The sequence below is a fragment of the Kwoniella pini genome, chromosome 8 (genome assembly GCF_000512605.2).
Source record: "Kwoniella pini CBS 10737 chromosome 8, complete sequence".
Classification (NCBI taxonomy): domain Eukaryota; kingdom Fungi; phylum Basidiomycota; class Tremellomycetes; order Tremellales; family Cryptococcaceae; genus Kwoniella; species Kwoniella pini.
In genome coordinates this window covers 885,420-911,676 of record NC_091723.1, presented here as the reverse complement: position 1 = coordinate 911,676, position 26,257 = coordinate 885,420, and the positions used below count along the sequence as shown (strand labels likewise).

The 26,257-nt window shown below is 45.5% G+C and overlaps 9 protein-coding genes across 9 annotated transcripts; 4 read left to right on the top strand and 5 right to left on the bottom strand.

Moving 5' to 3' along the window:
- Positions 1 to 14: 14 nt before the first annotated feature.
- I206_106091 (60S ribosomal protein eL19) lies at positions 15 to 1,027 on the bottom strand (the record flags this gene model as incomplete). The annotated part of the gene is made up of 4 exons (XM_019156644.2): positions 15 to 246; positions 304 to 510; positions 564 to 648; positions 964 to 1,027. The coding sequence occupies 4 exons, from the start codon at positions 1,025 to 1,027 to the stop codon at positions 15 to 17; spliced, it is 588 nt and encodes a 195-aa protein (XP_019010446.2).
- A 966-nt stretch (positions 1,028 to 1,993) lies between these two features.
- I206_106090 (uncharacterized protein) lies at positions 1,994 to 3,547 on the top strand (the record flags this gene model as incomplete). Its single annotated transcript, XM_019156643.1, has 11 exons — positions 1,994 to 2,080; positions 2,145 to 2,155; positions 2,210 to 2,322; positions 2,378 to 2,498; positions 2,546 to 2,570; positions 2,627 to 2,763; positions 2,827 to 2,979; positions 3,034 to 3,061; positions 3,118 to 3,269; positions 3,329 to 3,384; positions 3,447 to 3,547. 11 exons carry the CDS (start codon positions 1,994 to 1,996, stop codon positions 3,545 to 3,547), a joined length of 984 nt encoding a protein of 327 aa, XP_019010445.1.
- Positions 3,548 to 4,347: 800 nt separating this feature from the next.
- I206_106089 (uncharacterized protein) lies at positions 4,348 to 5,316 on the top strand (the record flags this gene model as incomplete). The annotated part of the gene is made up of 1 exon (XM_019156642.1): positions 4,348 to 5,316. The coding sequence occupies one exon, from the start codon at positions 4,348 to 4,350 to the stop codon at positions 5,314 to 5,316; it is 969 nt and encodes a 322-aa protein (XP_019010444.1).
- A 21-nt stretch (positions 5,317 to 5,337) lies between these two features.
- Positions 5,338 to 6,069, top strand: I206_106088 (uncharacterized protein; the record flags this gene model as incomplete). Its single annotated transcript, XM_019156641.1, has 1 exon — positions 5,338 to 6,069. One exon carries the CDS (start codon positions 5,338 to 5,340, stop codon positions 6,067 to 6,069), a length of 732 nt encoding a protein of 243 aa, XP_019010443.1.
- A 155-nt stretch (positions 6,070 to 6,224) lies between these two features.
- Positions 6,225 to 7,990, bottom strand: I206_106087 (uncharacterized protein; the record flags this gene model as incomplete). Its single annotated transcript, XM_019156640.1, has 10 exons — positions 6,225 to 6,290; positions 6,341 to 6,384; positions 6,453 to 6,682; positions 6,742 to 6,879; positions 6,936 to 6,966; positions 7,021 to 7,132; positions 7,188 to 7,212; positions 7,261 to 7,390; positions 7,455 to 7,590; positions 7,646 to 7,990. 10 exons carry the CDS (start codon positions 7,988 to 7,990, stop codon positions 6,225 to 6,227), a joined length of 1,257 nt encoding a protein of 418 aa, XP_019010442.1.
- A 965-nt stretch (positions 7,991 to 8,955) lies between these two features.
- Positions 8,956 to 9,340, bottom strand: I206_106086 (uncharacterized protein; the record flags this gene model as incomplete). Its single annotated transcript, XM_019156639.1, has 2 exons — positions 8,956 to 9,047; positions 9,118 to 9,340. 2 exons carry the CDS (start codon positions 9,338 to 9,340, stop codon positions 8,956 to 8,958), a joined length of 315 nt encoding a protein of 104 aa, XP_019010441.1.
- A 521-nt stretch (positions 9,341 to 9,861) lies between these two features.
- On the bottom strand, positions 9,862 to 12,444 carry I206_106085 (uncharacterized protein; the record flags this gene model as incomplete). Its single annotated transcript, XM_070203235.1, has 6 exons — positions 9,862 to 9,938; positions 9,988 to 10,077; positions 10,132 to 10,908; positions 10,962 to 11,567; positions 11,636 to 11,775; positions 11,828 to 12,444. 6 exons carry the CDS (start codon positions 12,442 to 12,444, stop codon positions 9,862 to 9,864), a joined length of 2,307 nt encoding a protein of 768 aa, XP_070059336.1.
- A 787-nt stretch (positions 12,445 to 13,231) lies between these two features.
- Positions 13,232 to 19,292, bottom strand: I206_106084 (uncharacterized protein; the record flags this gene model as incomplete). Its single annotated transcript, XM_019156637.1, has 24 exons — positions 13,232 to 13,375; positions 13,433 to 13,505; positions 13,576 to 13,733; positions 13,799 to 13,856; positions 13,916 to 14,156; positions 14,210 to 14,339; positions 14,394 to 14,869; positions 14,920 to 15,477; positions 15,526 to 15,682; positions 15,735 to 15,877; positions 15,928 to 16,154; positions 16,210 to 16,300; positions 16,364 to 16,549; positions 16,606 to 16,644; positions 16,698 to 16,806; positions 16,868 to 17,185; positions 17,264 to 17,514; positions 17,572 to 17,601; positions 17,677 to 17,998; positions 18,059 to 18,150; positions 18,215 to 18,484; positions 18,568 to 18,826; positions 18,913 to 19,092; positions 19,173 to 19,292. 24 exons carry the CDS (start codon positions 19,290 to 19,292, stop codon positions 13,232 to 13,234), a joined length of 4,632 nt encoding a protein of 1,543 aa, XP_019010439.1.
- Positions 19,293 to 21,807: 2,515 nt separating this feature from the next.
- I206_106083 (uncharacterized protein) lies at positions 21,808 to 26,002 on the top strand (the record flags this gene model as incomplete). The annotated part of the gene is made up of 18 exons (XM_070203234.1): positions 21,808 to 21,946; positions 22,000 to 22,036; positions 22,092 to 22,430; positions 22,487 to 22,524; positions 22,583 to 22,682; positions 22,738 to 22,823; positions 22,881 to 22,972; positions 23,037 to 23,092; positions 23,164 to 23,300; positions 23,354 to 23,422; positions 23,478 to 23,744; positions 23,957 to 24,829; positions 24,902 to 24,963; positions 25,026 to 25,212; positions 25,270 to 25,441; positions 25,528 to 25,630; positions 25,699 to 25,785; positions 25,853 to 26,002. The coding sequence occupies 18 exons, from the start codon at positions 21,808 to 21,810 to the stop codon at positions 26,000 to 26,002; spliced, it is 2,994 nt and encodes a 997-aa protein (XP_070059335.1).
- Positions 26,003 to 26,257: the final 255 nt, after the last annotated feature.

Below are 26,257 nucleotides of genomic sequence, written 5' to 3'. Positions count from 1 at the left end.
ACAGAAGTGAAAATCTACTCCTTGACCTCGTCCTCTTGCTCGACAGCGGTGATACCTTGTCTCTTCTCGGCAAGTCTTTGAGCCTTTCTCTCCCGCATGGCCTTGTTCTTGACTCGTCGGGCTTCTTGTTGCTCGGCAAGGTGTTTGGTTCGGAGTACTTCAGCCTTAGCTTTGTGGATGTGTTCCATCAAGACTCGCTTGTTCTTGAATCGGTTACCCTTGGCTTCAAGGTAAAGAGTGTGGTAGCTATGATTCATATGGCATGTCAGCGATACTCGAAGGGACTGAATGAGCTTCACCTACAGGTGTTTGTCGATCTTTCCACCTTCTCGGTACTTCTTCAAAAGTCTTCTCAACACTCTCATTCTTCTGAGCCACGAAACCTTGGTGGGCATACGGGCTTCAGCAGTACCCTTTCTCTTACCGAAACCAGTGTGTCGACCGGCTCGTTTGGCGGCGGCGTGGTCTCTAGTTCGAGCTCGGGAGTGGATGACGGTGGGTTTGATGATGCTAAATTATAATGTCAATTTCGACCTCTCAAACCAAACATAACTTGAACTCACATGTGACCATCTTTGAGGAGCTTTCTGACACCAGATCGAGAGTTGGCTTGACCAATCTCAGCGGCTTCTTGGGGATCGAGCCAGACTGTAAGATGTCGGCATGGGTAATAGGTGAAAAAGAAGAGGGTTGATAGAGGAAAAAGCGCCATATAGTCAGCATAATCCTTATCATAACATCCAATCCTGCTCGAAATCTAAATATCCCCCTATGCATCTCCTTTTTGTCCTCGTTGGCACTTTGCGATCCACCTTCTTCTCCTTTTACTGATGCCACCCATGACACCTCCCAAGCCTAGGTCTAGCAGTCTTTTGTTGTGGTTGATATCCTAATTCCTCTCGATCTCCACCTATCTCGCCTTATATCGCTCCGATCTAATTCGTTCAAGAACATTATACTCACTCTTTCTTTGTCCGACACCAGCTACGGAGGCGGCAAGTCTTTTTTGTTGCTTGAGATTGACCATTTTGGCTCGTGATATGAATCTTGATGTCTAAAGAGAAGGGATTAAATGATATTTGACCAAGTTAAACAATATTAAGCAGGGTGTGAGTGAGGAGTATGGTGGGTATGGTGGTGTGTGAGAATCAATTCCTCCATTGATTGGCGTGAAACCAGAGGCAAATCATATCACCATACACCCCATTACATTAAAAAGCGGACTTATCCGCTGATCTCAGTCTGAAGCATAATTCATAACAATTCATATCACCGCAACAGACGAGTGTGGCGCGGAATTACCTCACAATGGTAAGGGATAATTAACTTGTATCGGCGTTAATATTCTGCTTATCCGATATAAGCGATTCCACTTGAACACTGAGTCCAACAGCGTTCGGTGCCTGTACAATCAAAGTCAAAGGTGTCATTCTTGTCTGTCATCATCTCTTTCATCCAAAGTCATAAATCGTATCATCGCGTATGGACACTACAATACCTAACAAGTGCCATTGAAGTGTATCAGGGACGACATGATACGCTATTCTGTCCTTTCAGTTTAGATCCCGCGATATCTGCAAAGGAGGTCATGCAAACATCGTTTTGAAGATTTTTCTATAGTCTGCTTCTGGCCAGCAAGAGGCATATATATATACATAGGAGAACGAGCCATGTCTCCGCCTTTCATGTTCCATCAACTTCTAACCCACCACAGCAAACCTCACAACCCTCTTCCGCGACTTACCTATTCCCCCTTTCACATTCTTCCGTCTTACACATCTAGTGTTGCATTACCTTCCCCAAACCATATACAGAACTCCTACAACACGAAATGCAAGAGAAATTATGCTTATCATTTCTTCTGACTCTATTATCTGTAACAGCAGCCAATGCACAAGCAGTCAGACTAACTCGCCACAATACTGATTCCAGTCACTTACTCAAGCGGATTCTTTCGGATGCAAACCTTCCCTCAAAAAGATCTGATGCCTCCATGCCTATGGATATCGATTCCAGCGGTGGCGTTGCATATACCTTGGACGTCTCAATTGGACAAGACAAAAAAGTGGTACCCGTATTGGTAAGCTCCATATCTCCTGCAGGGATGTGACGATTCCTATACTGAAATATTATTTTCGTAATAGGTAGACACCGGGTAAGCGTATTCCTATCCCTAATATTGATGGTCGTGATTGTTGCTCTGTATCAGGAGCGCAGACCTTTGGGTTTCAGCTAGTCCATGCGATAATTGCACCAAATCAGGTATGATCAATACGGGAATAATCACTAATGACGGGTGTGACCTGAAAAGCAAGACTTATGGTGAGTTTCGGTGAAATGTGTTCTACTGGCGGACTAAAGATAAAAATGCTCTCAGGAAGTGGTTCAGTACATGGCTGTCTGGTCCCCACAGATGTTGCGATCGGAGATTATGCTCTGAAAGACTATCCTCTGCTTGCTGCTCGGGACACCGAAGGCTTCGATGGAAAGTATATGAGGTAAGTCATTCTGGGATTTATAACAACACTAAAATGCTTTTTTTCAGTGGAATCTTTGGACTTGCAATGAATGTAGGTGTCCAAGCTTTCCATCTTATAACGGTCGTTGATGCAATCACATCCCTTAGAAAATCTCTATCGACAATCATGCAACCCCAATCGATTTGATGTACTCTGCAAGCCTAATTTCTACTCTGGAGGTCGGGTTTTACCTGACACGCCAGGGCGATGGCAGTGAGATTGTCTTCGGTAACCCCCACTCGGAGTGAGCCGAGCCGTCTTCACGCTCATGACAAAACCAATACTTTAGCTAAGATCTTTCCACTAGTAAACATGCCAATCACAGTAAAAAGGTCCAATTGGACAAGCAGGGAGATGGCGGTCTATATCGGATACGATTGGACTCTTTCGTTTCGCACGATCAACCTATCACTGGATCCAACCCAAAAATGCAGGATATAGATGTCATTATCGATACCGGGTGAGTGAGGTCAGCTGACATATCTGGCTTATGAAAGCTAACATCGGAGTCAAGTACTACTAATCTCCTCGTTACTGAATCTGTGAGTCCGGAAAATGTTCTTTGCAAACCTGGCACATAGGACTTATGCCATAACAGATGATGAGCCCCATGTACGCTGCTTTGGGCGGACTTCAACAGCCTGACGACTGCATGTTTGTCGCACCTTGTGAAGGTCCCGACAATCCTGACGCCGCACTGGCGCTCCAATTTGCAGGCACAGTCTTTCCCATCAAATGGCAAGATCTTGTGTATGTAATAATGCGAATTGCACTATAACGCTCGACTGATACTGATCACGAGACGATAGTCTTCGCCCTTCGACATCTAAACCTGATCACTGCTACTTGCGAACACAGCGTACTCGTAAGTACCGCTCCTCGCATTAGACACCTATTGCTAAGACGGTCGGTCAATCTACTTACTAGCTGCTGAGAACTACATACTTATTGGTTCAGCCTTTCTCCACAATACATACCATGTGATCAATGCTGCCACAGGTCAAGTGACATTCTATGGACTGAACTGATAATGATCGCATTGTATCCGAAACAAGCTATATCTTATTATAGTACTACATCTGATTGTCTCAGCTGACACTTACACTGATATACGATAATATGCATATGGCTCATGTCCATCTGATATACATGTTTTTGGCTGAACAGGCGGCACTATTACTGTCTAAGGACTTTTGGACCTCACGCACGTTCGTCTTGATAGTCGCTTATCATAATTTCCTTATCAAGCTTATCTATTAAATCTGCTCTCCGCCCCAGAATTACATCACTGAGCTGAGCTTCCTTTGAGACGGCTTTCCCGTTTGATTTTGTCCCGCTCTTTAGTAAGGGTTAGTCTGCCTCAGGCTTATCTCACTCCTTTGTTCCTTTGTGTCTCTTATCGCGCAATATTGTGTGCGAGCTCAGAATTGATATACAGCTCAATTTCAGGCCTCATACTTGAGGGTGATAGGTATCTTCGGCCTGAAATGCCTATGCGTTCCATGAATACGATTATTTCCCCCTTTCTCCTCTTTTCTTCAAGTGATCACCACAGTTTTTCTCATACTCATTTAGCTCGATACAATTCTATCGGTGCCTTGTCCTTTGCCTTCTAGCATTAGTTGATGCGGGCGAAAATTCCATAAGAGATTAGAGTTATACTTGCATGGTGAGATATTCCACTTACATAGCCACCCAATCATCATAATTTGATGCTCGGTGCTGACTCCACTCAACACTCAGGTCTGCATCCCATTCTATCTTTTGCGATCTGTTCTAAAAACCTCCACATCCACTTTCGATCCTATCGGTGTTTTATAGCTTCATCATGCCAGTCGATGTTGAAGCCTATATGGCGGGAGCAATACCTTCCGTTTCCCGAGGAGGATCATGGTTACCAGATCGACAAGGTCCTCATGCTAATTCCATCTCACCTCCGTACCCTCATTCTGCACAATCATCATCCTTTTCACCATTTCCCCAAACACCACCTGCCATTCTTAGCGGTATGAGAGTCTCACCAACCATAGCTCAACCTCTTCAATTCCCCCGCTCGCCCTGGTCAGGCCACATAGCTTCTCCAGAATCTGTTCATAGCTCAAGATCGAGAACCATGAGTCACACTGAAGTAGCTGGCGCAGCAACCGTAAATGGGCTAAGGAAGGAACGTAATCTGGGGCCGGTAAAGCACCAGGGCTGGCTGACATCTGCTTCAGAGGGGTCCCAGCCTGAAAGCGGTTCCTCCTATCAAGAGTCCGTCTTGAACTCATCATCCGGCATCTACGTGACTGGACAGCCAATGTCGCAGCACTCGCTCAGTCGTCACCATGGTACCGGGAATCTTTCAAACGCAGATCAGTGGGAATTTCACAGTGGATCTCCGAAACCTATAGCAAGTGAACCTGGATGTCATCACTCCGCTAAGGTCCAGGTCTCTTCTCCAAATAATGTTGTACCGCCAGCTTCTTCGCCATATCGTAAGATCAATGTCGATCAGGAAGGTCTACCTTCACCCTACAGAAGACTGACGGAGCTCATACCTTCGGGTCTAAGTAGTCCGACGACTCAGCATTCCGGTAATCATGATGATACAAGAAGGCCATCGTTAAACAGAAGGCATAGCCACAGTCCTCTACATGCACCACAAGCAACGAAACATCAAGACGAGGATCTACATCGCTCAGCACAGCTGAACAGTAGACTCGCCAGACTTAGTTTACAAGGACGAAAATGTTGCACACCTGATCCTCAAGGATCCCCGAGATCGGCGACTTCCTCTTGCAAACGGACCACTTAAGGCGAGAAAGAACTACCCAATATGCATAGGCGCCACTCTTCTTCTGATTCATTCACATCTTCATCGGTGCCAAGTAGGACCAGCCGACACAGGACCACTGACAATGTTCATCGAACTCGACAACTTTCCACACCAAATCACGATGCTCTTGTACCAGGACCATCTCCGTCGTCATTAGATCGAAGAGGCTCCGCAAGTTCCTCCCTTGGCTTCATTCAATCGAGACCAAACATGATCTCATCTTCTCCTCTTGCTTCACCGACTCGGCCAGTAGCACCTTCCAGCAGCGGTTCTCATAGAGGCGTCCCGAATCCTTTGACCTCTGTGACTGCCTCTGGTGTATCACAAATACACCGAAAGAAACCCGTCGGATATGTTTCACCGGTAGATGACGATTTGTACGATCCCTATGAAGCACATCCAGCTGCTCCAGTAGCCGAAAGATCTGATCGTCAATCTTTGCCTCCATCTCAAGCAAGCGCCTCTCTTGAAGTGGGCGGACAATCGTCCATTGTGAAACAGTATGTACCTCCAGGGTTCGCTGAGCCGACTCGGGAAGTCCCCTGGAACAGAGAGGGTCCAGCCATGAAGACACATGGTATCGCATGGCTAAGAGAGGGAGATCCTCAGGAGTTACCCACCGCTCCAAAAGGTCCTCGGTGGGAAGTGGCTCGCCCTCCGAGACCGGAAAACGTGCAAGGCGGCAGCACATGGTGGGAGAGCGGTAGCGGAGGGGCATCATATAATGTGTAGGTAATACTGTATATATTCGGGATCTTTTGTCTTGAATTTGGGAATTATCTTATCGTCCATACAAACTTATTGGTACAAATCACTTATATTTATGCCACTAAATGACATTCAAATACAATCAGCCATCCTGTCGTTGGATGATTTCGGATATTTTATTACTGTCCGCCCTTCAGTTCAAAGATCGCAACTTCTCCCGTTTGGACATTGACTGAATGATAAATCTGGTGTCGTTATGTCAGCTCAGCTTGATTCTGACTGATCTCTGACTCACATTATGTAAGAAAGCATCCCCGAATAGCCAAATATCACTGACATCTACATCGAAAATCATAAATGTGTCAGCGAGATGAAGGGTCAATGATGTTATTTTATCCTTGACTAACCACCGGAATAACTTGTAATCAAAGGGGCACAATCATCATTCCCGTTCGCAAGGGGGAAAACTAAATCATCATAAGGTACTTCAAAAGCTTTTCCACCGAAAGTGACCCAGACACCAGTATTGGAAGCTGGAGGTTTGCAAGAAACCCTTCCAGAATCCGTCGAGTCAAGTCCATAAGCCGATTGATAGATCTGTGCCAGGCTATCTTGCGGAACCGCTATACCCGATGAACTGTAAGGAGTTGTATCAATGAGAAATCATCCCATGCAGTGCTCTGAAGCAGGACTCACCCTGTATCGAGAACGCAATCTGCTCCCAGGGAGACGGTATCCGATCCGATGACGAATGAGTCCATTCGGACAATGTAGTTTCCGCTATCGCCGCCTTGTCTAGCCAAGACTACCTTGTTTGATCCATCGGCGTGCTCGCTGAGTTGAATGACACCATTAGCTCGTACACCTGTTTGAGATTTTTTTCCCTTTACCTTGTTGTCGGATCCCCAAACGTGAGTTCACCTGGAGAGATAGTCAGCTTGACATTCTAGCCTTGTGTGGTAGTCTGTAACTCACTTTCCTGAGAGTCACCTGCTTTAGGCAGGAAAAAGCCTACAATTGGTGCTTGAATGGCTCCTTGTCGGTATAAAGCAGTTACAACAGTCGATATGCCTTCCGGATTTGGTCCCTGCCGAACGAATGAGCTGCGGTCTGCTGCTTAAGAACTGAAGTTGAATACTCACTTCGCTACCAAGACCGATCAATCCACTACGAGGCCTGGTAAGCGTGCTGTTATAGCAATTGGAAGTGGCCTACCTATAATATGCCCCATATGCCTCTGCTCCCCCACCGGCCTTAATTACCGCCAGAACAGGATAATTCTGTAAGGTATCCTCTCCAAGTGTGATCGAGGTATTGACGTGACAGCCTTGGACCCATCCCGTTGCTACCAATCGACATTTGTCAAATTCAATAACAGCTTATGATGACTGTTGCATTACGTGACTAACCGTAGGTTATGTTTATGGCATTTTCATCATAACCACATCCATCTGGTAAGGCAGTCTTGATTGTGGTCATATTGCTTTGCTTGCACTCTTGGCATTGGTCATGGGCAGCCCAAAATTGGGACGAACCTGTGTCGACCTATAGGGTGAAGTATTCAGAACGCGAACGTTGCCTTCAAGGCGGTTGAGCTTACGTGTACAGGGAGTGCCACTCCATCAACCATCACATCAATGGTATAGATTGTCCCTATCAGCGATGGATCTTGGGCCTCGAGCGTGGTTATGGGATTATTCCCGCTCTTAGTAGTGCTTGGCGCTGTGGGATCACTTCCAGAATCAGAAGTAATGCTTGCTGTCTCTTGTGTAGATCCGTAAGTTGGCTCATCTTGTCTTTTTACCAGAGGGTGAGTGACTGTATGAGGGGTCATTTCCAAATTGAGCGCTCTATCTGTCAGAACTGGGTTGGAGCGAGGTTGTGAATTACTTCTCAAGCTTCTTCCTTGAAGACTTTCTGATACACCAGGTTCATGTTTTGTCATTTTTAAATGCACAGCGGCTTGAGCTGGCAAAATCAGCCAGAAAAGAACCAAGGCGAAAGTCGATTTCAACATAGTTTAGGTCTCGTTGTTATATTATATTGCTTACAAAGTGTATAATGGGGACGATGAACGAGTGTCGGCAACTAAGATACACTCAATAGCAGGTATCTAAGTCGAATTTGATCCAAGCGTTAGAAATTTATAGGCCGTCTGTTACAGTACAGTCGTAATCCGATAATTCGAGATTACCTGAGCTACAGTCGGGATGGTCATGCCCATTATACTTACTGGACAACGTCACTCCCAGTATCGCGAATTGTACATATTGACCAAGTCTCCTTTGAGCTAAGCCCTTCAATGACGTTTCAAAGCAATCCCGTTCATCTCAGGAGATTAATTCCCTCTCATAACGGAAATGTGCATAAAAGGAGACTGCATAGTGGTGAAACCTGCATCAAAGGAGGGAAAAAGAGATCGCCAAATCCCTTCACTCTTGGGCCTGGCTTGAAATATTATACTCAGCTTGGAACCGGACACAGGATATTCGCGAAGCAATCAGTGAGAGCTGTATAACTATATTACTGCTACATCGCGACACATTCCTCCCGTTAATAGTATGCTTTGATCGGCACAAGGTGACAATCGCCATTGACCCAAACTGCTAAACATCGACCGTTTCACCTTCTTCGCCCAGTCCAGTCACAGGATTTTGGAGTCTAGTTCTCATTATTTGTACCTCCTTTTCGAATTTGGGGCGATAGTCACGGTTTCATAAGGTCTATCACTTTTGTGGCTGTGATAACAGGCACTCTTGTGATCATATTGGTCATCAGGTCGAGGAGTGAAGTACGGCGGGCTGCTCCCTGTGTTGTCAGTGGGCTTGAAAGAGGGTACTGACGGACTTGAGTAGGGCCCGACAGGTGGTCTCCTATTGCTATGCTTAGTGGCCGTCTGTACGGGAGATCCTATTCCCATCTTCCGGAAGAATCCATCCAAGGTGCTGTGCAAGGTGTTGGAGGTGTGCTGACTACTACGGGTTTTTCCGTACCTTGACTTTCTATGAGAAGGCGGTGACGGTCGAGCATAGTAGCCCGACGTTTCATGAGACTTGGTATTCTGGTAGTCACCGTGATACCATTGCTCGAAACAACTCCGCTTGTCTTCTAGTGACAGTCCGGCAAAATGAGGCGGAACTTTGTGCGGATCGCTGAAGTATGGGTGTTTTAAATTTTTCAAATAATACTCGAGTTCAGGTGATTTCTGACCTGGGAAGGAAGAGTGACTAGATTGGGTTCCGCCGCCTGGCCATCGTGTCTCATAATACGCATCCGGCCTTCGATCTGAAGGCATGGTATGTCTGTGAGAAGGAGGTGTTTTAACCGGAATGTGTGGTCAGTGGTAGATCAGTACTGAAGTGGGGAGTTCTTCGATAAATGAGGAGACGGGTCAGGTCCATACTGCATCCCCTGCTTTTATGTCTGGACCGAGATACATGCAGATGCAGATTATTTTTAGAGCTCGACGTCATTGGCTCCTTTGGCAGATAATGAGCTGAGGCCATCCTTTCTCTTTTGTAATCGGCATTGCCGGTGTCCATGATGATGCTTTCTGGCTGATTGTCTCGTCATGATTCGTTCCAAGAGTTTCAATGTCGTCATTCTTAGGTACACTGAATCCCTCACTGCATTCGATCTGTATCAGCCAGTACCATGAGAAAGGAACGTCTTAGCAATGAGGAACATCTTCAGATCAGATAAGCGGATCAATGAAAGCTTGTTATCATTAATAACACATGACCTCAGATTCGACAGCCTTTCCGATTTTTAATGCATTTGTAAATCCTCGCCGCATAGGTGGCGAGTAAATGTTTTCTATTGAGGTCCTTCGGCCTGCATGGCGAGTAATTTGATGACTTGGACTTCTCCATCTGCAAGACCTTTCACTGTTCCTGCTGTCAATACAATCTCTCCAAATAAGGTGCTCATTGACACACTCACTGAACCAAGTCTTATAGAATCCTTCGTCGCCGCTCACAATCTTGTTATCCATAGCGTTCAGTGCGTCCGAGATAAACTGTCCAGTGAAACCTAACGAGTTTATGGGTGTCAGTATGGTACATTGCGAGTGACGAAATTTCTTACCTAATCTAGAATTGTTGAAAGTGGCAAAGGCTTTGGCTGCCTTCCACCCATCTGAATAACCTTTGGCAATAGCAGCTTGTTCCGGCGTGTAGAGAACAGCACTTTCCCCATCAGCACCGTCCCTTCTTACGACGTTGGCATGTCTCCGAGAGTGAGCTCGTGCGGACCGAGCTACGAATCTATGTTTAGCGAGAGAGGATGAAAGAAGGAATGCTCTTTGAGGGAGGGAAGTCAGCCCGAGTGAACGTTTCTTTGCTCCAATCTGACTAAGTTGTTGTCTAGAGGATGAAATTGTGGCGGCATTCGCAAGTGGGGCCACAGCAAAGGCCGCTTGAGCGACGTCGTCTGATCCAGAAATAGACATGGACGGTGTGGAAGCAGCTGCCCATAGAGTCGTGGTGGTCATGGAAGAATCGGGTGCAATTTCATCGCTCGCCGCGGAAGCGGCAGCGGCAGTTGAGTCAGAGACAGCATCAAACTCCGTTGTTGCCAATGCTTCGGTGACTTGATCGTATTCGGGATCACTTGCCCCCATTGCTGCCAGCCAGTCATCAGTTGTTGGAGGGGCATAGTCGTTATCATTCGATGGCGATGAAGTACCAAATGACAGGAAAGAGGTATCGGTCGTTGGATCTTGAGAGGGAGAAGATGGAACCCCACCTTGTATGGCTTGAATGGTGGTTTTAGGGTACGAGAAGAACGTTGAGGGCAGGGTGTTGCCAACTGCAGAAGTGAAGCACCAATTGACATCAGAAGCACAATTCTCAGTCTTGTAGCCTGATCACCAAGAAAGGTCAGCTAAGCGTGATGTATTGCAAGGAATGACCTACTCCAGAAACTGTATCCAGCTGTGGCGTTGGTATAACTCTCCATTTGACCGGTGCAGAATTGCCTTCGATCGCCTGCTTGGTCTTGCGAATTGCTCAAAGCTTGAGTGGACAAGGCACAAGAAAACTCGTCAATCACGATGTTTCTCCTTCCTTCAGTGGCGGCACCGACCATCTGATTTGAAAGACTACCTTGACCAGGTTGCAGCGATGCGACTAGCTGCGAAGCAGGAGTAGCTTGTGAGTTGGCATCACCGAAAACAAAATATGAGTGGTGATCCAAGACAACGAAGTCTTTTCTGGTGGAGATGTAGTCGGCAAATCTCGACATATCGAAAGCGTCGTTCAAGTAGAATGGGAAAACGGCTGCTTCAGGTGAGACTTGTCTAAGGACACCCAAGACCTGGGAATAGAAGGAGGGGAGACTATCGACATTGCTTGGCTCGTTTAAGATCTGGATACCGACAACATTGTTGACCTTAACAAGCTGCTGAGTAAGATACGTAAGAACGTTGATTGTCAGCTGAACGTTGGTGGGATTGTTGAAAAGGTTTTGTTGACCATCAGATACACCTGAATGAGCCTGAGCATTCTGACTACCAGGTGCACCTACGAGGAACCATCGCTCAGCATGAATTTGATTTCAGCTCGTGAGAAGTAGATTTCACATTACATACCATGCAAGTCCACTAGCACACCAAGACCATATTTCTCAGCCCAGTTGATAGCTCTCACGACTCGGGGCCAAGCATTAGTGTACGCGGCTGAGACGGACTCGAAGGCTGTTCCTTGGCAATATACGGGTCCTAAGGACCAGCTACGACCGGCAAATCAACTTGACTTCCTATGTCAGTGACTGATCGACTTACTAGCCAATAGGTAATCTAACAGTGTTGATACCAATGCTAGCCAGATACTTGAAGTCGTCTTCGGTGATCCATTCGTCCCAATGCCTTTCCAAGACTTGTCGAGCATTATCAACACTTCCCCAACCATTCGCAACGTCAAATTCAGCTTGCTTGTTGCCGGAAGCACAGCTAAATAGTGAGGGATTCATCCATTGTTCTTGTACGAACCATGAACCCAAGTTAACAGATTGCTGTTGACGGTATCGGTATATCAAAGCTTTATTGGCATCGTAAGGTGCAAAAGATTCCAGTAAGACAGGCGAAGGAGGTGAATACGGTGTGATGCTACACGCATCTTGGGCGGTAATATCGCTCGTTGAGCCTGAGCTGTCGTCCGAAGAGGGATCGGTGGATGCAGTTGAGAAATTGCCGTCGCCAATGTTGACGGCAGCGACAATACCATTGGCGCTACCTCCTAGTAACCCATTCAGGGCACCACCGGAAGCTACACCACTGACCACGCCTCCAGCTGAGTCAAGTAAACCTCCTGCTAGACCTCCTACTACAGGTATCGGCTTCGCAATCGAAGACACCAATCCTAGTGTGGATAAGACTTTTTGAAGATCTATCAATACCATAGTGGGGACAATATGGTCGTCTGGGTAAGGACGATTGAGGGTTTGTGTTTTGATGTTTCTTTCGAAATTTTTGGGTTTTTTTTACGGTTGATGACAGAAAACGTCGAATGTATCGAAAGGGAGACCGGCTCCGAAAATTGCAAAGTAGGGTTAAACGAAAGATTAGACTAGAGAAGTAGAAGAAAGCTTCGATCACGTCCAGACGTGTCGGCGTATAATGAAAGTGAGTCGAGGTATAAGTGAGGGGACCAATCGGTGAAGAAGAGAGGCCATATCTACCTGATTCATTTCATTATATATATGCATGGTATTGCAATACCCAAGCAGATATCGAGCTCCATCCAGAATTAATGTCGGTGTGAGACATGTTAGCAGGCGGGACGTAAGGAATGTTCCAGCTTAGATTTGTTGCGATTTGGACCAGACTTGCACGAACATGAGGATAGTCGATCAAGCCTGTGTCCGCCGTTTCCTCGTACCCTTCCAAGAGGCTGGCACCAACCTATGCATGAAGACAATTCCAAGTCACCGTTTCTTCCGTTAGCGTCACGGAATCAAAGAAACGTGAGTAAATTCGATCATCAGAGTACACTTAGAACAATGCATCGCATGTTACATATGATACTCGTAAGATCCCGATGAGTTGGCGGGATCTGTTATTCGGGATAGGGTTTGGAGATTTAGAATACTGCCCTGGACAGTCGAGCTGTGTGCTCCTTCCCTATAAATAGTCAAGGAGAACTTGAAAGTGGTTTCATGAAAGCCTTCAGTATGAGAAGATCCATGACTATATGTCGTCTCCAGCTGTTTCTGTTCTGACTTCCGCTTTGACCTCAGTCTTGGCTTTCTTCTTCGGCCGTTCACCTGCAGGTTCTGCCTTCTTCTTCGGCTTCGCTTTGGATTTCTTTGGCATTTCAACTGGTATCGTTCCCTACAACCGAAGCAAGTTTTAGCACAATAAATGACTTAAAAGGCGCAATAATCTCACAACCATCTTTCCGTGTATATCCATCAGTTTCGAGTAATTGACACCCTGTCTAGGCCAGAAGAACGAGGCGAATCTACGAGAGCAGTCACGTCAGTTGGTCTACCTCAGCACCTCAAAATGGTTCGAAGTGAAGTGTTGCTTACACCCAGCAATGCTTCCTCCATTTCTCAGGATTCTGCCCAGCAGTCTGCTTCTCCGCTACGATCTCGTCTATTCGTGTTCCAATACCTGCTAGACATTCTTTTAAGGCCGCAATCTTATCTTCACGGCTGAGGTTTTCGGTTCCCGATTTCAGTTTTTTCTGTGGATCGAAAGCGGATTAGCATGGTAAACTGAACAGGTCCAGTAACGTAAGAAATGGCTTACAAGATGCTTCTTAGCGGGTCTAAGCAACTCTTTTACCGCGTCTTCATCCATGGATTCGCTGCGAAATTCACTTAAATCAGTACAAGTCCCTTTCTAACTAATCGAAACATTCCTCACTAGCTTGACTCGTTATCGGAATCCGTATATTCAGGTGTCTTCCTCCTTTTGCCTTTGCCGTTGTCCTTTGCCGTAGTCGCCGTACTGACAGCAGGGCTAGCTTTGCCGGATGGCCCGGATGGTAGAGAAGGTAAAGGAGGATGTTCAAAGCCGAAGCCTTCTTTGGTCGGCATATTGGCTATCACTGCTTGTTGTTCAACCAGCATTCGACGGTTCTCCTCATATTCTCGAATCAGGCCACCTAAACAAGAGGGTCAGAAAGAATTTCCCAGCTGCACCCAATGTACTACTTACACAGGTAATCACCCCGTCTGACTAGGTGTATGGGACCTGGAATACCAGGTTTGGGGGCATTTGGATCGGTAGCTTTGGCTGATTTAGGATCTTCAAGGAATATCTTCTCTTTCAGATTGAGTTCGGGGTCCTGTTACAATTTAGTCAGACATATCCGCTGAAACGCGCGGCCATTGAAACTCACTAAAGAGATAGCCTCCCAGCTTCCGAAACCGTGTTTCCAGATACCGACTAACAGATGAGCATCATCCTTCAATTGCCAATCTACTGTCCAATTCATGGTAGGCTTTAAATTATCGTAAGGAATATCATATTCTGAGATATCGTCTATTCGCTTGAAGTGCTCGACAAGAGCCTTTAGTTCGTAATATCTTGCCACGACAGTCTCAGCATTGATAGCGGTGACGGTTTTGTAAGTGAACAAGATCGCTTTTTGTCGTAGTGACGAGCTTATGGGTTCACCCTTTTCCTGTAAATCCCTCAAATGCGCCTTATGAGCAGCAACAGCTTCTTCAGCTTGTGTAATGATATCTTCGCAAGTCTGTATTATGACGACTCTATTCTTCCCTTCCAACTTGGCTTCTTTAACAATTGGCTCGTATCGGAGCCGAATATCGCCCCATTTCTGAATACCTCGGATGAGAACTCGCAAATCTCGCTCTGTATGACAATCAGTATTTAAGTTTGTAATTTATGGAGGATGTACGCACCTTTCAGTTCCAGCGCTCGCTGAGCAGTAGTCTTTCTAGGTTGAGCAGCGGCTTTGGGTTTCTTTCCACCAGGGGAACCAGGTTTACTACTTCCTTCAGCGTCGTCATAATCCATACCCTCGTATGTTCCAGGTGGTCTAGCAGCTGCCCTCTTCCTCGAAGTCGTGGTTTGGGCTTCGGCGATTTGTGTAGCTCTTTCGTCTTCTTCAGCTTTCGCACGCTCATCTACGGGAATGATGTCGTCCCATGACAGGTCATCTGCATCTGCCTTGACATCTTGGATAGCGGCGAATTGAGATAGGAAACCTTCTCCACCTAACGATGTTCCTCCTGGTTGAGCAGCTGATTCAGTATCGAAAGCATCAGCTTTTGTCAAGATATCATCCAGATCCATCTCTTCAAGTTTCTGCTTTTGAGCATTGTCATCGGTTTTATACATATTCTGGGCCCCGAACTTGAGTATAGCCGAAAGTTCTTCTTTCGAGAAATCTCCGTTCTTCTCCTTGGGTGCACCATTACCGTTGATATGAGCACCGGTGGTGTCCATCTGATTGATGACTGTACAGATCTCAGCTTATATTCCGTTATCTATGTGCCGTGACTCACTAGCATATTCCAATATCATCTTTCTCTTTGCTCGCTCTAAAATATCCTCTTCGATCGTACCTTTTGATACGAATCGGTATATACTGACATGCCTTTGTTGACCTATTCGATGTGCTCTGGCCATAGCTTGTAGATCGTTTTGAGGGTTGTAATCGGACTGCAGAAAAAGATCAGCTTTGTATGGGAACCTCGGTCGCGATCAAACTCACATCAAATATGATGACAGTATCGGCAGTCTCCAAGTTGATCCCCAAGCCACCAGCACGCGTGGATAGTAAAAAGGCGAAATCAGGAGATCCGGGAGCATTGAAAGCTTCAATAGATTTTTTTCGTACATCGGATGGTACAGTACCTGTGATAGCATTAGCGTTACGTTCGTGACAGGTTGTTACCGAAACTAACCATCGAGCCTTTGGAAGATGTACCCTCTGGCGCTCATGTAATCGGACATAATATCTAATAATCTGACCATTTGTGAGAATATCAAGACTCTATGGCCATCTGCTTTCAGTCGGGCCAATAATTTGTCGAGAAGTACCATTTTACCAGAATTCATGACTAAACCCTTGAGCACCTCGTGTAATGGCTTGTTTCGATCTTCAGCTCCGTCGAACAGGTATGGGTGATTACTGGTATAATATCAGCCTCGGGATTCTGAGCGAGATCATGGCCAAGGCGACTCACGAAGCCTTCTTCAACTCCATAGCTACGTTCATCAGACTGACGTGCTGAGTACCGCCTTTACTCAGTACAGCGAAGTTCTTGGTCAGTATATCTAGACAAGTCGTTTTCATCAGTTATACAGGTGGAGCTGATTGTTGCGGATATGACAACTCACTCTTGTAATAATGCGTTTGCATGGCAGACATTTCCACTCTGAGAATCTTCTCCGACTTCGAAGGTAACTCCTTGATCACATCCTTTTTCAACCTACGCAACATCAAAGTGCCTAGCTTATCGTGCAGGTCCGCTATCTTGGCTTCCTGATCTGCGTCGTTTAGATCGAAGTCATTCGCCAATTGGACTGCGGAAGACCCGGATTCAGCTGAATTCACAGTTCATGGCAACGGCTGAACTCACATTTCTCGGGCATGAGGAAATGCATCAAAGCCAACAGTTCTGTACACCGCCATTCAGCTGTAATCAAATATAACATAGATCAATGGACTCACCCTTGACATTATTCTGGAGAGGGGTACCGGTGATCAATAACCTAGAAGCTGTCCAGAAACTCTTTAATGCTTCATACAGTTGAGATTCATGGTTTTTCAACCTGTGAGCCTGTTTGCACACAAAAGTGTCAGTCCGAGTAAAGTTTGGTCGAGTTGGTGGGATTACTAACCTCATCGACAGCCAAAGATTGCCACTTGATCTGTTGCAGATCTTGTCGGTCTTTCAAGATGAATTCATAAGTGGTCAAAAGAACATTGAATTTCAAGTTCTTCAGGGGACCAAATTCGAATTGTCGGATGACTTCTCTCGATCGGGCGGAACCCATGTAGCAAATCACGTTGATGTCAGGTGCCCATACCCTGAATTGCATCTGCCATGCTGAGATCGTTGACAATGGCACCACAACCAGGAATGGGCCGTACTGGCGCTGAGTGTGGAACAGGTAGGAGAGGAAGGACACTGATTGTACCGTTTTGCCCAGACCCATCTAAAATGGCAAATTATACATTCAGCAACGCGTCGTCCGTATATTCGGCCTATTCAAATCAAGTCTGTTTGCACTCACTTCATCCGCCAAAATACCATTCTCACCCTTTGTCCACAGATAAGCCAACCAATTCAATCCAGTCAATTGGAAAGGTTTCAATGCCCCGCCACATTTCAGGTAATCTGGATCTTCCGGAATCTTTTGATACACTGGTCGATTGTTGATCCCGTAATTTGCCGATTGAGCGGGTACGGTATTCCTAGATGATCTTTTGTGGAAATCCTCAATGGAGGAAAGCGCTCCCGGACATTCTTTCATTTCATCGTATGCTAGTATCAGCATGAATGTCAGCTTTCGCTCGGTTTCCAAGAGAAAGCTAAACTCACATTCCCACGTGCAATCTGCGTACTGCAGATCTGATCGAAGGATATTTTGTTAGAAAAAATCGCTACTTTCACGATGATACATTTGACCAGGAATGTAATACGTACTGGTCCACTTGCAGAAAAATTTGGTGACTCTTTCCGATTTGTCATCTGATAGGTCCTCCTTCTCATCTAAAACCCGTTCGATAGTCTTATAGCTTTCTTGCAACTCCCTTATACGCTCTTTGTCAATTTCATATTGCTCCAATTCCTCGCTCGAGGGCTTCCACGGCGCATCAGGTGAAGGGTTGTGGTAATGTTGGTCCAACGTCCATATTTTCGTGATGTAATTTTCCACTTTCTTAAATCCCTTGTAAGTCTTCAAGAAGACGTAGGTCTCGTCGGTGTTGTGTATGTGAGAGTAGTTCTTCCATTTAATATGGAATCGCTAGTACATCGAGATATTGGTCAGTAGAGTGGTAAGCAGGAGCAACAGCATACAACTTACCAAATTCTCCTGCGGTACATCTTTAGGATCTTCTTTTCTCGCTTCATCTCGATAATGATACAATACTTGATCGATCTCATCTGCTTCTTCAACTAAAAATAGATTCTGTCAAATTGGCAATTCCGAAAAGCAATGGACTGAAGCTAGAAGACTTACCTTGCTCTACAACTCCGTTGTAATACTCTCCTGCGTCATCGTCCTCACTTTCTTCCAACCCATAGTCCACATCCGCTTCATTGTATGTTACAACTTTCTTGGCTGCACCTCTTCGCCATGCGCCATCACCGTCAGAATACGGTGTATCAGGTGTCGATCCAGATCGACCGTTTGCGGATTTTGCGAAAAACTTCTTTTTATGCGATTTCGTGCCATAATCTTCGTCGGAAGCTACTGATTTCTCTTTACGCATTGGGAAAGCCCCAGTAGCTAGAAGATTTGGTGAAACCCGTTAGCTTCTCGAATTATGGGCAAGAGAAGTTTGACCATAAGGAAAAGGGATTCAGACTTACACTTCTTCTTTTTGATTGCTGGACCTGCACTTTCTCTGCGCTCAGCTTTGAGTTTGACCATTTTAGCTGCTTTTTTCTTGGCTCCAAAAGAAGGATCATCGTAATCTTCATCTTCCTCATCTTCCTCGTCCATTTCGTCGTCCTCGTCTCCAGCATCATCATCATATTCATATCCTGCATCTGCTCCAGCAACACCATCTTCTCCATCCGCTGCTGATGACACTTCATCTTCACCTTCTGAGGGAGCTATACTCCTCGACTAAAATCGAAAACAAAGTCATAAGCCAAAGCACCTTTTTCGTCCAGACATGCAAATTGGAGATAAGGAATACTTTCACAACATACCTGGAGGCCGTTTTGGTGGATATTGTCCATGTCCACATCACTGCTACCTTCCGCGTCAACGGTGGTTTGTTCTTGTGGTTCCGGCGTCAGCTCATCTGATGGTGTGGAACGTCTGGAAACGGTATTAGAGGGGACGTTCAATTTGATTGTTGGTCCTGATGACGATGGCTTATCGGATACCTACAGCAGTCTCGTCAATTAGGAGATACTCGATACTGCAACAGTGCAGCATATAGCTGAGAAGCAAGTTGAGAGCTCACATTTATGTTGTCATTAATCTCGCTAGGGGCCAACATAGATGAGGGTAAATGTTGTTGGGCGATTGTTGTATTCAGAGATGTAGAGGGATCAAAAGGATGAGAAGGGATCGAAGAGGCCATGATGGACAGGTAATTTTCGATTCTTCGAGACCCGCTCTTTCACGCAGCACCGATGTGTCTTCTCTCTCTTATCGGTGTCTAAGAAATGAAACGGGAATTAGCTAAAGCGGATCGCACACGACAGCCGTTGACCTTCCCGCCTGCATATATTATAGACGCATTGCCTCCTTCTTCCAATCATAAGAAGACAGCGGACGTATTAGATTTTAGAGAGGGGACGAAATGAAGTGAGCGAAGCGTGAAGGAAACCCGATAAACCTTTCCACAGTGGTTTAATGTTTTCGTGTATAACGCGTAACTTCGCGTTCTTATCCTTATCCATTTGCATTTATATTCCGTCTGACTACCTTGAGGAGAGAGTTTCTCTCGCTAGACAAGCTGTTGCTGCGATGACAGCCTGAACTCATCCTGCTCTGTGGTCGTATACTCCCAGCTCATACTGACTTCAATTCAACCGATAAATAACTATTACTCACCTATGTATCAGTCCTCCTTATACAATCTATGATCCAGCGTTCATTCGCCTTGACGTTTTCCAAGCTCCTACAATCCTTGATTTCACAAATATTGTCTGGACTCGGTCCTTTTGTGTTAAAGGTCGAATTAGGTTTCTCGAACGAAGTGAGGTCGAGTCGCACAAGCTTGCTATTGTGATTCCATTCGTTCACTGCTGAAGACTTCAAAAGTATATACGCGCAATGAAGGTATATGTGATGAATATAATGGTTGATGTGATTATTGGAGTTGACTGTGTTACAAGTATCTACTATGCTATGTGGATTGCGCCGCTGTCTACTCTATCTTGTCTCTATCCCACGATCACTTTGCTCGCTATTCGTTGGTTGGCACTTTTCCGGGAATTTCTCCCCTGTTTCTCCCTCTGCCATTACGCGCTCAACCCAGGTCGACGCCATCATTTTCAGTGTCATGCACTATTGTTCTTATTCCCTCCACCACCGGTCCAACCTTACCGATGAAATTCATCATCCCGCGTCGTACGCATACTAATTCAATTCCTTTTACTCCAATAATCTTATCACGTCCTGCATATGCACATATGAATCTGATTACATGTCAAGCTGAATTGTACCCTCGATCATCAATTGTTCATCAACGATCTTGCTTACAACGTATTGATAAGTGACATCGATTGTTATGGCTCAGCTCAAACATGCTTCTACCACGCTGGGTGAGACAGTCACGTGAGTCTTCATATAATCTTTGGTACCTTTCTTGCGCTGTTTTTCATCCTATCGATTATCAAGGAATGACGAAGCAGTCAATAGTCAGACCGTTGAAGTGGGGAACATGATGACCAGCTCACCGTGAGTGATTACGAAACGTGCTGTTGAAATCACACTTGGGGTCCTCCATGACAGCAATAAAGACTGAATTCTAGCGTCGAGTCGGGGTTTCCAGCGAGCAGCAAGGAACTGAGAACACAAGTACGCAGCATGGAACTGATCGAAATATCATTCGAAAACGAAGGAGCCGAAATCGGGATGGTTTCTTACTTGGCATATGCATGTCTACCAAAAGAGCTTGCTCCTATGAATTTCCTACTAATGAACCGTAAGGATGTCACCTAGTCCCACTGATGTGGATACTATCGTTGACAATCCAGCCATACCTCTACATCTCGTGTCCCAATATCCGAGAGAGCCATTACGAATAAACCACAACCATTGTTACCAGTAGCGCAATATCATAACGGTTTCATCGCTGGTACACTTGTACTGAGGATCCATCTTATCATCCCTTCCCTAACAAAATCAGTAGAAAAGATTTTGGAAAGACCAAAGGAAAGTTGGAGTACAGATCTTGAATGATGATCCCGAATACGATCATTACGTATATGAATGCTCAAGAATTGGCTCGATTGTTGTTATTTGGATTAAGATCGTATCCAGATTCAAGTACATTTGGTCAAGCATTTGAAAAAAGAAATGTAGATTCACACCCATTGTAACGGAGAATATAGAAATCCTTTATCAAGCAAAGGACGTTGCAGAGAAATCTGGATATAGTAGCACACACGAATTGGATTTATTAGGCAATTATAGGGATGTTGAGATCGCTGGGAAGGAGTTGGTGGTAAGATGCGAAAGGCAGGATTGAAAATTTCAAATTCCTATGGGATTGATGGAGTGTGTAGTAGTCTGAAAGGTTGAAGTCAAAATCTCACATGCATGGTTGTCGAGTTTCCTTTGATGTCCAGAGTCAGATTGCTTGCCCAGAATAGAATTGCTCTGGTGTTTCCGAGCCTTTGAAGGATGATGATTCAGAACAAAGAAAGTTAATCAACTAATTCAAATGCCAAGCCAATTTAAGCGAATTATCCCTCCTATGACACGTGATTTATAGTTTGTTTACATTTCATACATCCGAATACCCAGACATGATGACGCAGACATTATTCATGGTCCATATACCAAGTTGAAACGATTCATCAATTCTCCACTTAACACAGCAAAGATAGAAGTCATCAACACCGAAACGGAGAGAGACGATCATCATGTCTACCCTGCTGGCGTTCCCAGCAGGATGGATACCTCAGGTCCATACCGCTATAGCTTATACCGCTTTCTTAACTGCACTATTCGTAGGCTGGTTGAGTGGTTTATGGAAAGAATTATGCATCAATTCGGTCGCTCGTAAGCTTTCCTCTCTATTGACCATCTTATGATTGCGGCTCATATCTCGACAGGTTGGCCTGCGGAGTGGTTTCCATCAGTTTCGGCTACGTGAGCTATAAATTATCAATGACTCCTTTGTACAGGGCTAAGTATTTGCTTATAGTATAGGAGATCACGCACCGCCTAGAGCACCATTCCAAATCTTGATAGCATTATGTGCTACTCCGCGATTCCTTCTATTGCTAGTCCAATGGCTAGTTCATCGATACCCGCCGTCAAGGTATTCGAAACCACCAAACCTATCCTCGTCAGCTATAAATAGTAATGGTACAGCTATGCCGGAGTCTGGATTACGCACAAGATCTAAAGCTACTACCAGAAAGGTTGAGAACGTGATACATGAGATAGTAGAACCATTAGAAGGTGCACTCGAACAAGAATTGGGAAACAAGACTTTGGCAGATATCGAATTGTTTGTTGGCATCGCGCGGACATTTTGCTGGTATGTCTTTTTCAGCTTATCAGCAGTGTGAAACCTCGAGACTGAGCTATTGAAAGTGGGGGATGGGTATATATCACTTCAAGAGATCATCACGGCAAGTGTTGTCCTATGTATTCTCCCTCCGAATTTGACGCTGATATGATGACATGCAGATGTACATGATCTTTTCATGATCCTATACCTTCTCTTAACTTTGCCTTGGATGTCCCTATCAACCCTAAACTGCCCAAACTCGCAGGTCAGGAGCAAAAGGTATGCTATCATCTTCTTGTTGTACAAGCGTAGAATGCTGATCAAGTGTTGATAGACGAATACCTTTCTTCGGCTTCTTGGCCATGATTCCACCTCTGATATGGTTCTACTATCAACATTCGGTGGCTCGCATATCAGGAGGTAGCCCCGTCTCACCGTTGTCCTGATTTTGAACTAAAAAGCTGACTTTGGCGATAGCGTATACATATTACTCGATATTCGAATGGTCTCTGGTCCTGTGGGACGTAGCTTTTGATGCCACAGCAGTTCTGGAGCTGCGGCATCTTCAGGTGAGCCGTCATTTCATAAGCTAATATTCATTCAATATCTGTCGCAGCTAATATACGACGGAAGATTGCTGTCATCGATACTTCTTCTCCCTCCTCCAGTGACAAGCCAATCGCGAATGGGTATGTGTACCGTCCACCAAAGCTTAAAGGCTTAGTTTGACATTATCGCGCATGTATTGTATACCTTTTAGCGGTCACACGTTCTTTATCGCAAGAGCAGCTACAGCTCCCGCTCGAGAGCCCAACGAGGTAGACTGGACTTCAGAAACCCCTGTTCCTTCATCAGAATGGCGTCAAGCCTTGGCTTTCGCCAGTGATGTTTATTGGGGTGAGTCTTCTTGACCGCAGCTCTTCGATTTATCCATTCTGATCATGCTGTAGCCATCTGCTTCTGGACAATCTTCACGTCGCTTGGGTTGCAGCTGTTCTACTGGTCCATCTGGAAGTTGGGTAAGTCTTTCACGCCATCGTATTCAGGTTAAGTCTGACAAGGTCATCCAAATAGCTCTTGCTGGCTCCGAGCTTGCCCTTATATCCAACCTTTCCGGCTTCTTGTTGTCCTATAAAACGCCATACCGATTCTGTACCTCCAAGAATGGTCTTCTGTACAATCGAATATGCGCTGTCTTGTTTGGCATGGGGTTCTATATCTTTCCGTGGCCTGCAGCTCGTTTGGTTGGCGTCTCAATCGGTACATGGACAGGCTGGGCAGCTTTATTTGGTACTTGGGCGAGATTGAAAGGTAGTGCAGAGATGATTGCTGAGGGTCAAAGTGAGTCTATTCAAGAGAGTAAGCGAGCTAAGACAGTGTAGTCCTGGGTCTGGGTCTGTCGATTACATTATTGCTCAAATACGTCAATCACTCCACCAATCCACTCTGGGCCATTTCGCATCCTGCATCGGGCGGATGGAACAAGACTGGTCTACTATTGGCCGCTTTATCACTTGTGGAATATTATAACAGGCCGATTGATCTACATCCAGCGTCACCTCTTTCGATCTACCCAAAGAAGAAGGATCAGTCGCTTGCTGTCACGAGGCCTTCGAAGTGGCAGCAACGACTCGTCACGGTTGGACTGGGAGCCCTGATTCACCTCACTCAGACGTTTGTTACCGATGCCGGAACGATCTTATCGTGGACTTGGTCAGGATATCCCATCAAAGGTCCAACACTGCACCCGTTTGCAGGTGTAGTGATTACTATAGCGTCACTAGGGGTCTTACACCAACGAAAAGAATTACAATATCCCTTGACTATACTTGGAACGATCGGGGCAATCACGCTTTATCGATATCCCGATTGGGTCGGTTTTGCTGGAGGATTATTACTGATTTCTTACCTTCAAGCCATCTTCCCGTTTTATATTAGAATCGCTTCGACATTCGAGTCTGGCCCAACTTTTGGGTATGCGCTTGTTATGAACATCGTGCTGGACGTTTTATCAGTGGTGACCGCTGCTTACGCTTTCGTTCCGATGGGATGGATATTCCGAGAAAGGACAGATCTCGTTCTGGCATTCTGCATGATCGCCACCATCGCTGGATGGCTGGCTACTAGGCATTTGGACTTACCTCAAGGTCCACAGATTCCATTCCGATCTCGCAGACGCATCAAAGCTACCAAGAAGTACACAATCATCAGCTCCATCGGTCTAAGTATCATCAGCTTAGGGTATTCGTACTCAAAAATGCCGACAACAGCACCTGTACCATATTATCCGAATCACAAAATTTTCAGTGGCGGTATATGGACGGTACATTTTGGACTGGATAAAGAAGGTAGAGACAGTCAATGGAGAATGATGCAACTAATCAAGGATATGCAAGTTGATGTTTTGGGATTGTTGGAAAGTGATCGTATGTGATCTTGGACTCCTCGTATTTGATGAAGAGGTAACTAGCTCGCTGACTGTGCCCTTTTGAACACAGTTCATCGATTCGTGTACGGAAATAGGGATCTGACAAGGGTTATAGCCGAAGAGCTAGGCTATGTAAGTCACGCCCCAGATACGTGCAATGAATGGAGGGGAGTTGACTGTGAGATATGCTGTAGTACGTTGACCTTGGACCTGGACCGAACAAACATACTTGGGGCGCAGCACTTCTATCGAAATATCCAATCCTTAATTCTACTCATCATTTATTGCCTTCTCCGCATGGAGAGCTTGCTCCTGCCATACACGCTACTCTAGATATACATGGTCAAGAGGTGAACGTGATGGTGTCGCACAATGGGCAAGGTGAGCTATATCTTGACCCATCTTATCATTATACCGATAGCTGACGGATGAGAGCAGAGGAGGATGCATTGGATAGAGAACTACAGACTACGGAAATTGCACGCTTGCTGAGCGAAACCAAGGATACACCTACTGTATTCTTGGGTTATCTAGTCACAAGGCCGGGTGATCTGAGGCCATGGCCATATCAGATATTGATAGAAGATGGTAAGATGTGGGACATAGAAATGTACGTTATTTTTGACACTGTCAAATATGTCCCGTATGTGATGAAGAGCACTGAGCTGATTCTCCAAACTTGATACAACTTCGCAGAGAAGATAGATGGAGATGGTGTGAATATATTGCGTTTAGGGGCTTATGGCGGATAGCTTTCGGCAGAATTCATGAGAGTGACATCAGCGATACAGAGCTACAAGTGAGTGTCACGGGAAAAGTTTGTGTCAAAGGAACTACACTATCCTGATGACGAATCTTATGCTTCAGGTTGGCAAATTCATGTTACCGAAACCTGGACATCCGGTACATTACGATAATAACAAAGAGATGTATTGGCATATTGGTGAAAGCGATGTAAGTTTCCTCAATTGTCAATGATAATTACAGGTCAAGGCTGAATAAATGACCTTTGCCCCCATAGGTACCCGAGCCGTGGCACATGCCCGCGATGTTCCGAGGAAACGGTACAAGAGGTCACAGATATGTAGTTTGGGAAGGACCACTATATTACCTTCCCCCAGAAAGAAGCGGGTTACAAAATTATGGGAAAGGTTGGGCGATTGATCCATAGACTGATCGTTCTGATTTGAGACGGTTCGTGTCGTACTGGGTAATTTTTCCTCTGGCTAAGGTTTTCTATGCATATAATTGTCAAACGTTTCTTTGAGCATCAATGACGCACAATGTTTTGGTGATCTGAGCCACGTGTCTAGGTTGATTCCAGGGAACTTGTTACGAGAAGTCACCCACCTCCTTAGCATTACATATTTCACTTGAGCCAGTTATCATTCAGCTCATATGTATCTTTCGTACTTAAAATTCATAT